The sequence below is a fragment of the Pseudorasbora parva genome, chromosome 14 (assembly GCF_024679245.1).
Source record: "Pseudorasbora parva isolate DD20220531a chromosome 14, ASM2467924v1, whole genome shotgun sequence".
Taxonomy (NCBI): domain Eukaryota; kingdom Metazoa; phylum Chordata; class Actinopteri; order Cypriniformes; family Gobionidae; genus Pseudorasbora; species Pseudorasbora parva.
The window spans coordinates 8,957,476-8,974,561 of record NC_090185.1 but is presented as its reverse complement, the minus strand read 5'-3'; the positions used below and the strand labels follow the sequence as shown (position 1 = coordinate 8,974,561).

General features: G+C 36.6%; 1 protein-coding gene across 1 annotated transcript in view; it reads left to right on the top strand.

Annotated features, from left to right (window-relative positions):
- Window positions 1-12,237: 12,237 nt before the first annotated feature.
- The window catches only part of LOC137039703 (carcinoembryonic antigen-related cell adhesion molecule 1-like), a 79,896-nt gene continuing 75,047 nt past the window's right edge, over window positions 12,238-17,086 (top strand). The window contains exon 1 of the mRNA XM_067414976.1: window positions 12,238-12,327. Within this exon, the coding sequence (XP_067271077.1) occupies window positions 12,276-12,327 (52 nt within the window). The 5' untranslated portion in view covers window positions 12,238-12,275. The remainder of the gene's footprint in view (window positions 12,328-17,086) is intronic.

Below are 17,086 nucleotides of genomic sequence, written 5' to 3'. Positions count from 1 at the left end.
TGTCGAATGTCGATCCTCCCACAATGAGTTTAACCCTCCTATAGTTCACACATCCTGAACACACGTCATAGCCTCTAGTTACATCTAAACAATCTTCTGGCTCTTAAGACTTTTTTTTAACAAAGAATTTTGTTTTAAAATTTATTAAACATTGGTTTTGTTGCATGATGATATGAAATACGTTAAAAGAACTTTTGTATGAACCTCTTTGAATTACATGGGTAAAAAAAGTATTGATTTCTAAATGGTTTAATCATTTAATTAAGTTATCCATATATCAATTATTGTGTTTATGAATAAAATAAAACAGAAAAGTTAAAACTCACCTTGCCAGCATTACTGAGGTGTGACTCTTGCAGCTCATCTGAGTCAAACTGAAACCTGCTGCGGTCTGATTTCTAAAGAAACTTGGTTTGATCTGCTGGATGGACAAACATCTTGAATGTGGCCATTGGTTTGATTTGTGTTTTTTGTATGTGAAGGGCCTCTTCCTGTTATGAACCTCACAGTTTGACTTCCTGTCTATAAAACCTACTTTTCAGTAAACTAAAGTACTGAATAAATCCATCAAAACTAAAAACAATTAAAGAAGTGTCACACACTTCTGAGGTCAGACTGGACTCTTACCCTTTTCATCCATTAGATCTCTCACTGACCATATATTTCTGCTTAGCCAATTCTTGTAACATAAATATCGGTTCCTGTGCAATATATATTTGTTGCTCCAAATTAAAGCATTATGAGGTGTACAATTGTGCGTATGTGTCAATTTCCAAAATAGTTGATGGAATGTTGATAGCCTAGATTCTCTGGGAGTTTAGATAAATCAAAATCACATTTGAGAAAAAAAAAATTAATTCCACCAAATTCTTAAAACAAAGCTGAAGGAACTGTAAACCAAAAACTATCTTCATTACATATAAATATTTTTAACCGTTTAAGTTTTAACAAAATATTCATGTTTTCACATTCAATTACATTCAAACCACCTTGTTCATAGGATTTGTTTTTTTAATATAATGGGCTTTGTGCCTCCAAATAAAATGATGCATTTTTTGGGAACATGCTTTAATAAAATTTAAGGGGGGAGCTAAAGAGAGAGCGGGATAAATCAATCTTGATAAGTATTCAACTTTGGTTAGCAAAATTCGACCACAAATTGAAATGTCTCTTTGTAGCCAGCAATTTAATATCCGGTTATTATCACATTTCTTTCGTACTTATTTTCTGGTCTTTGGTAATTGTCATCCCTAAATATTTTACCTCATCTTTTACTGGGATATTATGTAGACAAGTGATATTATTCTGATGTAGGGCAAGAAGTTCACATTTACTTAAGTTCAGCTGGAGTCCTGATGCTTTAGAAAAAATATTAACTAATGAAATAGCCAGAGGAATTTGATCTTTGTTTTTTAAGATGATGGACTAAGACTGATGGCCTATACACCAAACAAGCGGTTTCTGTGAGAAAACGAACAGCATTTATATAGTTTTTACCTCTTGTACACCACTACGTCCGACTGATCCGAGGGCGCGTGTGCGTGTTTCCTGTGGTGTACAAGAGGTAAAAACGATATAAATACTGTTCGTTTTCTCACACAAACCGCTCATTTCGTGTCTTAGGCCATCAGTGTGTACTTACGATGGGGGATTGTTTCATTTGGACTTCTCTGTGTATGCTCTTTGAGGTGGTGACCATAGACCTGCATTATGTGAGGCACAGACAAGAACGGTTTGACCTGAAATGATCATAATTGAAACTACTGAGGAAACAAATACTCTAAAACATATCAAAATTTAATTTCAAAGTGAACTATCCCTTTAAGTAGAGAAGTTTAGATAAAGGGGTTTGAGTGACCAACCTGACAAAAATATATTTTTTCAGTGTTGCCCACATTATATTTCACCTGCAGCAGCATTGTGAACTTTTGTAATGACATGTTTGGCCATTAACTTTTAAATGCATCATTGTATTTAAACTGCAAACACACAAGGAGAATCTCTGCGTTAAAGACCCACACATGGCAGATCAACGAGCGGCTACATTTCTCTCCGATACGGTAGGAGATTAAACTGAATGTGGAGGATTTGAACTGTGACGAATCTGACGATGATTGACAGGGCAGATAAACGGGGACGTAACTAAGCGACAGAGTCCGTTAAAGATGGCGAAGTAGTAGGCCTATGTCCCGAAGCTTGCATACTTTTCTGCTACACACTCAAAAGTATATACCTTTTCTTCACAAAAAGAGTACATACTTTTTAAATAGGCGAATTGGGACGCAGCAAGACATTGGCTGGCTGGACATGTCACCTAATGACGTCATGCGCATGCACGCAGAGGATAGTCCAGCGGAAATCCCGCCCTGCAACCAATTTTATTGGCTGAGGTTACGGTGCCACAGAGGGTAGGTTTAGGCTATGGGTTTAGGCATATACCGGGTTATAATTTAGTTCGTTATTGTGATTGATATGGCCAATGAAATGTTTAGAATCGGCGCAGGGAGGGATTTCCGCTGCACTGGTTTGGAAAAGTCCAGCAGTAAAAGAAAAGTCTAGGAAAGAGAACAGGAAGATGGTTTTTATAATATTCAAAGAAATGTTGGTAAAGGTAGAACAACAAGAAGAGGTAGAAGGGAAGAATCAATTTTATCAAGACTTCGATATGGACATACAACACTTAACAGTACCTTGAACAAAATAGGAAAACATCAGACAGGAGTATGTGAATACTGTAATCAAAAAGACACTGTAGAACATGTTATAATGAAGTGTCCAAAATACAGAAAAGAAAGAAGAACATTGGTTTATAATCTGAAAAGAATTAAGATGAAGCTTGATGTGGTAAATATATTGCAAAAGATTTTGAATGACGAATGTTAAGATTTTTTAATGCTATATTTAAAAATGACTCATTTAGATAAAAGGATATAGAAAGTATGTTGCGATCTTGATCCACAGTCCTAATCAGCAGGCGGCGGTAATGCACCTTGAAGTTGTATGCCAACCGCCATAAAAAAAAGAAGAAGTAGAAGAAAATTCTTGCACTGGGAGTTCAGATAATAAAATAGTAGGCCTAGCATTTATTGTGCCAGAATTTCAATTATCTGTAGGGAAAAGGATCAGTGATGAATTATCTGTTTATACAGGGGAAATGATTGCAATATTATTAGCAACACAGTGGATAGAGGAGATAAGACCTATGAAATCAATCATTTGTTCAGATTCAAGTTCATCATTGGCTAGCTTGCATTATAGTCACTCAGAAAGTAGACCAGACATTTTATTAGAAATACAAAAAACATTATACAGAATTCAAATGATGGGTTTCACAGTGTTTTTTTTATGGGTTCCGGCTCATATTGGTGTTCAAGGAAATGAATTAGCAGACATGGAAGCAAAGGAAGACATTAAAAACAAAGACATAGTTTATCAGTTAATCTGAGTAAGAATGAAATCAAGAGTATTATTAAGAAAAGGTTGAAGGAAAGATGGCAAAAACAATGGGATCAGGAGAAGAAAGGTCGATGGTTTTACAGGATTCAAAGGAAAGTAGGAGAGATGAGAAGTGCAGGAAAAAAATAGAAGAAAAGAGATGATAATATCAAGGATGAGATTTGGACACACAAGTCTAAGCAAGAGAATTAGGAGTATTTTATATGAAGATGAGCCCTGTAGTATATCCGATGGTGGCTCCATGGTTACTTGTTTGGCCTGATATTGACTGGTATTTGTTAGAAATAAAAAAGAAAGGAAAAGATCAAATAGATTTGGTAAATGCATTTAAGTACCTTCTAAATAAAGATTATAAAGAATTTGTACATGTGTATACAGATGGTTCTAAGAAACCCGAGACAGGAGTGACAGGGTATGCGGTGGCAATACCTGCTAAAGGAATAGAAAATTAATGGAAGAACAACAGATTTTTTAGGAGTATATACAGTGGAAATGGTGGCAGTATTAGTTGCGTTAAGGTGGGTGGAAAAAACAAGACAAGAAAGGGTTCTGACATGCTCCGATTCATCCTCAGCCCTTAAGAGTTTAAGGTCTTTTCACTCAAAAAGCCGTCAAGATGTATTATATGAAGTCCTTCAGTCAGTTACAAGGATTACAAATCAAGGAGGTCAGGTACAATGTATGTGGGTTCCAGCACATGTAGGGGTAAAAGGGAATGAGCAGGTGGATGAATTGGCAAAGAGGGCTTTAAAAAAGGGAAAAATAGAAATGCAAATTAAAATAAGTAAAGCAGAGGTCTAAAGTAGCATCTGGGAAAAAACTAACCAAATTTGGCAAGAAAGTTGGGACAAAGGGATTCTACTGATACAAAGCCATATGTTAATCGCTGAAGTAACCCTTTAAGAAAAGGTTGATGGAAAGATGGCAAAAACAATGGGATCAGGAGAAGAAAGGTCGATGGTTTTACAGGATTCAAAGGAAAGTAGGAGAGATGAGAAGTGCAGGGAAAATAGAAGAGAAGAGATGATAATAATATTAAGGATGAGATTTGGACACAAGTCTAAACAGCACACTTTATAAAATGAATAAACATGATACAGGAAAGTGTGAATTTTGTGGGCAAGAAGAAACCGTCGAACATGTTATTATATACTGTCAGAAATATGAGACTGAAAGAAGGGTTTTAATACAAAATCTAGAAAGAATAAAAATGCAGTTTATATTGGGAGATATTTTACAAAATAAATCAGGAAATGAATGCTATAATTTTCTTTTTCAATATCTAAAAGTGGCTAATTTATGAAATATATAAATATAAAGGGGAGCATGTGAGAAGTGAAGGCATTTATATCAAATTCAAAAGAGTGTAAAAAATAACTAGGTTAGGTGGGGGGCACAGGAGAGAGGAAATAGTAATGACAAGGTTAAGGCTGGGGCATGGTGCTCTAAACAAAACACTGAAAATGATAGGAAAACACGAGACAGGCTTGTATGAGTGGTGTCAGGAAGAGGAGTCAGTGGAACACATAATTATAAGATGTAGGAAGTATGAGGTACAGAGAGTGATGATGAGGAATAATTTGAGGGAATTGGTGTGCAGGAGTTAACATTAAAAGGAGTGTTGAACACAGGTGACAGAGCACAGTTAGGATATTGTTAACTTTCTTAAGGGAAACTGGTTTGTTTCATAGGTTACGAGGATAAAACAGGGAGACGGGAAAGTGTGTTGGGTAATGAATGAATGTGAGTTGTAAAATTATTATTTCTTTTTATGTGGAAACTAGATTGTAAACCTATTGTCTGATTCACACTCCGGAGCAGAAGGGGCGGTAAATGCACTAAAAGCTGGTTGCCAACCGCCGTTAAAAACGAAGAAGAAGAATTCTTGGACTCGCAGGCGAGGCATTCACCGGTGAAGCCATAGACATCATATAGATAGACGCCCTATCGAGCGCTACTGCCTATTGGCACGGTCGAGCCGTGGAGCCGCCATCTTGAACCGGTCGCCAGCTCCACTCAGTGTAACTTGTTTGCCAGGCGCAGTGAGCTGTCAGCGCATTTAATTAATCACATCTCACTGAATACCTAACCGATTTTAACGCGGGTTTTTTTTGCTGCAAAGGTCATTAATATAGCTATGATACAGGACACATGGTTCAGCGTATTTTAATATTCTTAAGCCATATTCGGATGGTAATTGATTCACGTGGGGTCGTAAGGTATTTTTCGGATGCATTTTAAAGTTCTAAAGCCTACACTTTTATTACTAAAATGCTGGAAAGTATTTACAAGAATAATCTTTCATCACCACTTAAAAGAGAAAAAAACACTTAAACAATTGAAATGAGCCGTTATTTCCGCTCATTTTTAAAATTAATTTTTTTTTAAACAAGACATTTAAATAAAATAATAATGTCTTATTGTTAAATATGATTTTTTAAATTCTTTTTATTCCAAGCATATGACATTTTTACAGCAGACAATAATTTGAATTACCACGTGAGCAGTGTTTCCCAGGTGCGGAGGATCACTCGCTCCTCCACCGGGAATAAATCGCCATCCGAATAGACTAGTTTTATCACTGAGGTGGCATGCAAATGTATTTTACAGACGTCCACATGAGAAACAATTACCGTCCGAATAGGGCTATAGTGGGCTTAACAGTTACATAATATTCTGATATAAGATATAAAGTGTCCAGACGTCCAAAATCAAAATATGTGATATAGGATATACGGGGATTTATAAAACCACACAATATATCTATATGATAAAGAAGCAGAAACAGAGAGTTGAAGTAAAATAAGATATTTTAATAAGTTGAAACAATTTATAATGATTTCACACACACACACACACACACACGCACACGCACACGCACACACACACACTAAATATATAATATTCTGATAAAGTTCCGGCATCAGCCTTTGTGATTGGGATTGTTCTGTTCGCCTTCATCTGCAACACAACGACAGCTATTCTGCCCGGTCAGCAATGCATGTATTAACTTCAGATTGGATTGTGTTGGTACTAATAGGCACATAATGTTACCAAACACTAAAAGTAAGTTTCGTGCTTCTAACAAGTGCTTTCTAACATCTTTTTGATCTGAATATAACTTAAGTTATGTGGAAAACACTTGAGTTGAGGGAGATACATAGCTTAGCTAACATTAGCTAGCTACGATTTCCTTGCTCCTTCTCAATTATCTGGATTTAAGGACAAAATACAACCACGATGGCAAAGTTAAATCTTACTTGTGAAAAGTAATCCCGCGAGCCCTACTTAAGATGGTTCGCCGATTAGAACAAGAAAATGCTGCACAGTGCTCTGGCATCTTAACTGCTGCTATGCAACGAAACAAGGAGTACGACCGGTTCAAAATGGCCGCCGCAAATCTCGGCGCCCAGCAGCCAATAGGGCGTCTACCTATATGATGTCTATGGGTGAAGCAGTCGATTCTGTTCCCTTCGGAATGTTAATCCAGTACCTGTCCTGTAGACCCGTTCGCAATTTGGTGTTGGGGGAATTTCTCATTTGAACTGAGTTAGTGGGTCCCTAGACATGAAAAATCACAGAGGTGCTCGTCCACCATAGTGCCACGAATGACGTAGTGGTCAAATCAAATATGGCCGCCGATGGATGATGATGAAAATCCAACATATTTGTTTCTGAATGTATATACAGTTGTAATACCTCCATTTAGACTTCCTATTGTATGTGGAATTAATTTCTGATATTGTTATGACCATAATGGGTGAATTTTGACCTTTAACAGGCATGGTCAAGGTAATTTTTCTATTCAGAAGACCTTGGCCATAACTTGGCCATTATTAGGAATAAAAGCCAGATGCAATAAGTTTAATTCTACTAAATCTGACATTTAACATTCATTGCTAATATTTTTTAACATTAAGGATCATCTTGTCATTGAAATATCAAGGTCAATATATTTTTTTATAAAAATATATTTTTTCTTTATAGTCACTTATTATTGTTTCCCTCAATTATTTGTTTTAATTATAACAAGACATGAAGAGAAGAAATGTAACAATTATAAACATCCCCTTTGAAGTTTTAGTTTAATTGGGTGTTAGTACAATGATATAAAATAAAACAATTGGGTGCAAATAAAACTATGTAGCAATAGCCTGACAAGATGTTGGGCCTGGGAACTTCCCATTGGCAGTGCTCAATCTGAGAGGCGGGATAAATGGTTGTCTTTCAAACTCACTCTGCACGCAATAGGATAGAGCTACAACCAACCAGAGCAACGAAGAAGGTGAAGTGGAACTAGTTGATAGATTAAACTTTCGCTGTATCCGGTCAGCAAAACTCTGAACACATCTTCCTTTCTTAAGAAGGATTTCAGTACCGTTCTTTTCTCAAAGAAAAGCTTAACTCTGAGTCTTCCAGAGTCGCGGCCAAAGCCAATTTGAAAGACCGCTGTTTGCCAGCTTCTTTGTTTACAAGTAGCACGCGGAACCTCCGCAACTCTGCTGTCATTATATTAAGCCCGCCCACCGACTCTTTACACAATGTGATTGGCCTGACCAGAGTTTGTTTTTTACAGCTCACAATTCAACAAAGAGTTGCTAGACTACCCTGGCTGCAAATTAGCTTTGCTGCCACTAGGGTGTGTCTAGATTTCTAAGCTAAAGAAGCAATAAAACTGATACAAATTACATCATATCAAATTAACTAAAAGTGCACCATATAGTCTGATTTCTCTCAAAGTGTACTGTATGTGTTCATGCATGTTAGTGGGATGGGTTTTTACAGGATGATTTTTCCATGGCAGAATATGGTGCATGAAACTTCAGCAGCACAACAGCCACATCAGCGATTGTCACACTTGCCTGCACACTTACTTTGTGAGCAGACTTGGTGGTATGGGCTTCAGACATTTTGATGGCAGGGGTGTGCCAAAGTTGCAAGCAAGTGGCATGTCATATGAACCAGAAAAGCCCCTCGTTGGATGTGGCCTCTGGTCCCACTACTTGTGGAAGGGAGAGCATCAATTCCAGAACTTCCACTGGTGTAGATTTCTATCCTGAAATCATCAAATGTCTTAGCTGCATCTTGCTCTGTCAAGGTGTCTGCCTCCTCAAAGTTGGCTAAGTATTGCACTGGGTCAGAAGCCATAGCAGCGTGTTTAGTCCCCACGTTGCTCATACAGTCATCTCCAGTCAGAATATGTCCTTTAATCACTGTCTTTGACAGTGACGCATCAAGATAATAGCATGCTCATTGTTGATCAATTGGTGCGATGCTCAATAGTGAGATGAAGTGAGAAGTATCTTTTGATACTCCAGGTAAAATACAAGAAAAGTTAAATCTTGTCCTCTTATTTTTTGTGAACTCTGTCTAGTATTGTATACACAATACACAGTATAAGGGCAGACTATAGATTTAGTTAGTTCGCATGTACATGTCTTTTTAGATTCTTCAAAATAGGAAAATGACTATGACCATGCCATTTTTTTTGGGGGGGGGGGGGGGGGGGGAGGAGGATTCTGTTTCATGCATACTGAGCTTTTTACACTGTTAAAGACTTGGATTCCCATCCTAAACATAGACAAAGTTTCAAAAACTAATGTTGGACGTTTGATGGAGTATTACTGTGTCAAAAATACTCCTTCCGGTTTCTCACAAGTTTCGGAGAGTTTTTTTCGAGTATGGCTCGGCTCGGCTCGGCTCGGCCTCCGAATCTGATTCTGGTTCATATCTATTAGCTGAGATTGATAGCCATGGGTTTCTCAACGCTTGAGGACATCACCGCTTTGTCCGCGCTCGTCATTCTTTAGCTCCGCCCACACGATACGCCTCCAGGCGCTCAGTTTTTTCCAGAAAGACTCGATACAGCCCATATTAAAGACTTTTCAGAGATATGAAGGATGCAATACTACTATATAGGTACTCAAGACTGACATGAGATTGACTGAAACTGAGTGTTTCACCCCCCCTTTAAGGTCAAAATCACCCAATATGGTCATATCAATAGCAGAAATGAATTCCACATACCATAATTAGTCAAAATAGAGGTATTACATGTGTATAAACATTCAGAAACAAATATGTTGGATTTTCATCATCATCCGATGGCGGCCATATTTGATTTGACCACTACGTCATTCGTGGCACTATGGCGGACGAGCACCTCTGTGATATTTCATGTCTAGGGACCCACTAACTCAGTTCAAATGAGAAATTCCCCCAACACCAAATTGCGAACGGGTCTACAGGCCAGGTCCAGGATTATGTCTGTTTCCCTTTACGCAAACATACTGCAAGTCACTCGTAGTTGCCGAGTTACCATGCGTACCGTCAGAAATAACGTGAGCACGAAGCACAACTTAATGTAGCCTACGGGAAGCCGAAAGGTTCAAAAAGGTTTTTTTTTTTTTACTTTTTAGAAGCGAGGGTTTCCAGCTGCCAGTTTAACCCTGCTTATTTCTTATCAGTTTTAAAATGTATTATCGATTTCAATGTATTGTTTACTAAGGCTTTAGATGTTCAGGTGTTTGTCACACTTTATATTTTGAAAGAAGAGACATACTGCTTGTTTTCAGACACTGATTTTCAGGTGTAACGGTTTACCCAAAGTGAAAAATAAACACAAACTCCAAAAACAATTGCTGCATAATAGTCATTTACTGCAAGAAGCACATTTGTATTTGTCTTCTGTAGATTGATTGCCCACACACTTCATGTGGAACCAGCGCCCACAGCAGTCACAGGAAATATGTAAAAAAAAAATATATATATTTAGTGTATGCAACACCAACTAAAAATTAATTAATTCCAAAACAATCCATTTGTATGCCAAACAGCAACGTTAAAAGGGAACAATTTAGTATTTACCCATGTATCACTGTCCACCCCCCTTCCAGGCCAGTAAAACCTTGCTGAAATGGCAATCTTTGTCTTCTCCGTTCCACAGTGAGCTCCGTAGGGGCTGGTGTGGAATTCGGAGAATATTTGGTTGACCACTTTTCGTCTTACATTTTTGGAGGAAATGTGGAAAAGTTGGCCATCTAATGAAATAGCTTTATTGTTAGTAAAATCTAAACAGGTAACCTGCAAGAAGGTTTTGAAGGCCCAAATGGAAGAAGGAGGCATAATTAAACTGAAATTAAACATGTTATTTTTAAACGTTTTAGTTGCTAGCAAGTCCATTATACGTATAGTTCATTGACAAGTATTTACTTTTTGATTGCACCAAGTCTTGGTGTATCACTATACTTCACTCCTGTCAGTGGAGCTATGTGTAGAGGAATTATCATTTATTTTGAGTATTTAGAATTTTGCTTTCCATCAACTTGAAAATTGTAGCAACGTTTTCGGATAACATATTTATGCTCTTTTTTTATGCCAAACGGATATGTGCCTTGAGTTTTATAATTAATGATCTCCTCATACGTTTTTGGATCCATTGTTGGAGTCCACCAGCAAGAATAGAAATTCAGGTGACAATGTTGTGTTATAAATCTCCCCAATTTATAACACCATTTATTTACCTTTTTGATTAATTGATTTCATTTGTGCCCTCTGAAGCTGTATGGTAATTATGATAAGAATGTTATGTTGCACCCTTGCATCTTGCATGTGACAAATATTAAACGTAATAATAGCCATATATGGTTTTATTCAAATGTATTTATTTATTTATTTCATTTTAGACAGGGAACATAACACTCTGAAAATAAATGAGCAAAAAGTTATCACAACATGTGTTTTTACATTGTTTTACCTCATCAAAATAATCAAAGCAATTTTCGATTTTTTAAAAAAATGTATATAAGGTTCAACTCATTTCAGGTCAATTTAATGTAATTTCCATTGAAAAAAACTTAAACATCTGAATGTGTTTCCCTTATGACAATAATATGAGGCATTGAGTTTTGAAGTCAGCATGGAAAAATTAGACTAATTCGTATAGAATTCAACTGCATAAATTCAGACATAATAGGCCTACAATATATGAACAAGTATAAAATTAAATTCACAGAATAAATGGAGTGTGTGTGAGAGAATAATTTTATTATGCTGCAGTGCGTGTGACATTAGGAAGTAGCGCCAACACTTTTGGCCTTTTTCGCTTTCCGTACACCCAGCTGTGCTTAGCTGCTTCTGCATCCGCTATCAACAGATATGCTTCGTTGAAATCAATAATATTATTAAGAAAAGGTTGAAGGAAAGATGGCAAAAACAGTGGGATCAGGAGAAGAAAGGTAGATGGTTTTACAGGATTCAAAGGAAAGTAGGAGAGATGAGAAGTGCAGGGAAAAATAGAAGAGAAGAGATGATAATATCAAGGATGAGATTTGGACACACAAGTCTAAACAGCACACTTTATAAAATGAATAAACATGATACAGGAAAGTGTTAATTTTGTGGGCAAGAAGAAACCGTGGAACATGTTATTATATACTGTCAGAAATATGAGACTGAAAGAAGGGTTTTAATACAAAATCTAGAAAGAATAAAAATGCGATTTATATTGGGAGATATTTTACAAAATAAATCAGGAAATGAATGCTATAATTTTCTTTTTCAATATCTAAAAGTGACCAATTTATGGAATAGAATATAAAGGAGAGCATGTCATTTTGTTCCACACTCCATACCAGTCGGTGGCGGTAATACACCATTTCGTTGTTTGTCAACCGCCAATAAACTTGAAGAAGAAGAAGAAGAAGAAGTTATGCTTCGTTGAGGGGGGGAACGGAATCGACTGCTTCACCGGTTAACAACTCTGCTTCAACAATTTGACTTTCTTGTCGTCGACGCAAAATCTAGGAAAAGTGGTGAAAATGAGGCTTCATCTTATCTCGTCCTTATTGTTTTTGTATTTTCTCGACCATGGTAAGACATTTGGTTTATTTAGTCTCTTATCCTGCCGGGGTTGGGTTTGGATCAAATCGAAAGTGTTTTTTGTGTTGGGACGTTAATAGTTTTATATTCGACATAAATTAATGTAATTTGTATTTATCATTTGCAATTTATAGCTTCATATAAAAAAAATATATTATCTTATATCTGCTTTAACACAATATTTTGTCGTGCAGAGATTCATGTTAGTGAAATACATAGATCCGAGGGGTATAGTTGATTTATTTTGTCATTAAAACCAAAGATGTTAATCGGTGATTTGTAATATCAAGAACAGGGAATGAAAAAACAACGGAATGAAAGTAGGCCTACATCAGAGTGCAGTCTGGACGATGGGGCGAGGCGACACACATTAGCCATGTCTCATCTCAGGCTACGTCTACACTAATCCGGATAAATTTAAAAACGGAGTTTTCCTCTAAAAACACTCCGCGTCCACACTATCATTTTCAATCGTTTTCCAAAAAGTGTTCATCTACACTGAAACGTCTGAAAACGCTTACATCCCCGTACTACGCATGAGCAAATCCAAGACGCTTCGTCTTGCGTCATTTATAAACGTACTCGTTTGTACTCATTTTGCGACAATGTTGAGAAAAGGCACTGAGTTTTTTAACAGTATGTACAAACTGACATTAATATTTAACAAGGCTGTCAAAACAGAAAGCAGAAAGCATGGCCGGGACTTTAGACGTCATCGTGACAAACAGGAAATCTCACCAGCCCGCGTTTCATTCACTTTCGAATTCTCTAAGGGCGTTTTCACACCTGAAAGTCCGCACCAAGGTCCGAACCAAAGTTTGTGTTTGGACATTTGGTTCTATTTGGTTTGCTTTCACATTGCATTTATGTTAGCGCACCAAAGAACTTTACATGACGCACTGGCGTCCTGTCGTCATCATCTATGTGGGCTGCATCTTAACATTGATTGGTTTGTTAGCGGACGTGCGTCTGACGTCAGTGTGTTGTCAATTCAGCGGCTAACTTTGACAAGAATGAATGAACAGACGCATCGTTGCCAATAATGTTAATATTATGGCATTACTATCTGTAGCACCAACTATACTCGAGGCAAATTCACCAAATGAACGTCCTCGTTGTGCAAACATTTTATCGGCGCCGACAGGAAAGGAGGAGCTCCTAGAAGATAGGCTTTTTAACCAAACAATGTATTTTATTTTATAGCCTAGTTATGTTTAAATATTATAATGTTATTTTTAAATTTCATCTAGGCTATATTGATTATGAAACGTGCACAGATGTGCAAAGACATCGAGTCAGAAATAATTTTGACCACTTCATTAGATTTGTTTTGTAGAAAGCTTTATTTTGTATCTTAATTTTAATAAATGTTTCATCATTTGCCTGAATTTAATAAATAAGCTTAAATAAATAATATAGCAGACATCCCGTGACGGAGTGATCATTTGTGTTGCACATGAACTGGAGCGGTCTCATAACTAAACTGAAACTCATATAGTCAAGCAGAGCACGCTGCTCACGCGAGCTGACATGACTACACAAGCGGTTCTGGATAAAATGCTGCGCGATCACTGCTGCTTACATGTGCTGTGAGTTTAATCTGTGTTTTTTCACTAATCCTACACCAGAACTTCCTGTAAATGGTCTGAAAGTCCGAACTATACAGAAAATGCTTTCACACAAGAAACGAACCGAACCTTTGTTCAGTTTGGTCCGGACCGAGACTACCTCTTGACGTCGGACCAAATTTCGCAGTAGTATATTCCTGCACAACCGGAGGCTGCAGTTTCAGGACCCCAGTTTCAGGACCGCAATTCTAGGACCCTCGTTTTTTGTGACAGCACCGCCTACAGAACTGGAGGATATAGCGGTGTGCTGCAGTTTCAGGACCTCAGTTCTACGACCCAGGTGGTTTAGTTAGTAGCCTACATAGTATCAAGATATTTAATCGCAGGAGTATATTTTATGTGATTTTTAAAATTTAAAATGCACCAGAGGTTAATTACAAAGTGTGTTATACCTGCTTTGATGCACAATTTTAAATTTAAACATTCATTTACACAAAATATAATTGAAAAATGTATATCAATCTTTTAAAAAAAGTTGAGTACCTTAAAAATCTTAATTTCTTGATTTATACTGTATATTGATTAACCTCCTTAAGTTTAACTAATTAGTTCATTATCAGATAAAATAAAGATGGAATCAGTAGGCTGTATGCAGTCACTAAATTACAGTCAGATATTTTAATGGTTGTAGAGAGGCAAGACAAGACTCAAGAATGATTGAAGAATATATATTTATGTCATTTTTGCAATAACAACAGCACCAAAAAGACCCCCTTTTTCATCTGTTGCTGCACAGACGGAATGGCTGTGTGTATATATATATATATATACACACACATATGATTTAACACTTGTGCACTGTTGGAGTTGTAGAGAGAGAGAAAGCCAAACAGAATATTAATGTTACTCATGTCTAAGTCCAAACTCCAAATTTGTAAGTATATAAGAGCAATATCCACCAATTGAGACCATTGTGCTTTACAGTTGAAGCTGCATACAGTGTGAGGCAACTACTGTAAACATTTCCTATATACCTTACTTAGCTAAATGGATAACGACTGAAAGTCATTATACTAATCTGGTGAACATAGTAATTTTGATAAATGAGCCACGGCACAAAATGAACTGTAGATGATAACATAAATTTAATAAAAAAATGCACAATTTATAAAAAAACAGCAAGTGTTACAGAGATGAATATACAAATATATATTGTCATAATACCCTTCTATTTTGAAGCACTCCATCAGAAGAAGACACCACCTCTTTCTAATGAAAGCCATGTCCATCTGTAAGATGTGTGACATTGACAGATACTATATTAGCATATACTTGAAAAAAAAATATATATATACAGAAAAAACAACAACAAAAAAACACTGAGACTTTACCATTAACATAAAAATCCCGCTGTCATTTCCACAGTGATGGCGTTGCAATCCCTAAAATCAACAAAAGGTAACATGTCAAAAGCCATTGCCATCTCGGTTACATTATGAAATGCATACATGATATGCAGAATGGAATATAATAGTATTTGTTTGAAGAAGCTAAATATGCATTTATTAATCACTGCAATATTATGCCCAGTCTTTTCAGTCCAGCTCCAAGGATAATAAAAAAAAAATAGTGTAAGATTCATACAGAATTATTTATTTTTTTCTAATTAAAGGATTCATTTTAATCTTTTTAATCCTTCGCAGCAAAAGTACAGACTATAAGAACGTAGCCAAAGTATAAATGGCTGAACATGTCAAACATTATGCATCATTTAGACAGGCTGATATTGTAGTGCAACCAGGCAGTCAGAGCAGTTATGTAAGAATATTTTATTCTTAACTATGGTAAAACAATGAGTATTCAGGAAGTTTCCCCACTAATACAGTTAGCTACAGGTAAATCACACACCCTTACACCAATATGCATTTGTCATCTTTTTAAGTTTAATAATGTGCTGGCTAGATGTATTATAGTCATTAAAAATCAAAAAGGATTTAATAAATCATGGCCACGCCACGATCAAGAACATCATAGTAATTATTAAAACTAGCACACAAATTCTTAATTCGTCTGAATTAATTCTTAATTCATAGTTAGCAGCTCACTTTAGTACATTTTGTTTTTCGTTTAAACATTATAAAATAAAACTTGATTGAATATCGGTACTTACAGTCTGATCAGTGTCCATCGTCCATCTTAAATTAGTGTTTTGGTGATTCAATTCGGTAGGTGGTGCTGTCACAAGATTCTAGGGTCCTAGAACTGGGGTCTTAGAACTGGGGTCCTGAAACTGCAGCCTCCGGTTGTGCAGGAATACCCTTCTCAAATTTCGTCTGTTTGGTCCGGACCATGGTCCGAGGGAGGTTTCACACCTGTAATTTTGGTTCGTACCAAACTGAAACGTCCGAAAATCCGGACCAAACAAGGTAGGTGTAAAAGCACCCTAAGTAAATAATGTTTAATAAAAATAAAATAAAAAATAGCCCGCGTTTCAGCCTCACGTTCTTAGAAGTTTACCTTTCAGTTAATATACATAGTTATATATTTAGTCCTTTCAAATAGTAGTGTTTCCAAATATTGTTGTACACAGAAATCTGTGATAAGGTAACCGATTACCAGTTCTTCATTTCTGTGGAGAGACTAGTGATTTGTTTTGTCCCGAGATGGAACCACAAGTCGTCGAATGAAAGCTGCGCTGTTCTACATGTCCAGATTTATAGTGGTTCTCTCCTCGATTATGATCAATCGTCGAAGAAAAAGGACATACGACTGTAAATTAATACGGCTATAGCTTACGTCGTGAGTGCTTCTGAGGTGGTGAAAGTACGTTTTGTTTCTGGTGAATTAGCAAATGGTATGCAAACATACAATCAAACATAATACAGTGAAAGATAATCTTTAAAGCTACACTGTGTAACTTTTTTAGTTTATTCTTAGCTAAAATCACTTAGTTCTTTCAAAAATATATGTGCTCATTAATGTATATTTACTTTTTTCAAGTAATAATGTATTCTCATAATTTTATAATATACCATTGAAAATACATACGGGTGAGGGTTCGGATGGCGGTCGCCATATTGCTCCTCCGTCTTGAAAGTACATTTGCCAAAGAGGGACATACCCGTAAATTCAAGCTTCGCGTTTCGCGTTTTTACACTGGATGGCACTGTGTCGAATGTGAA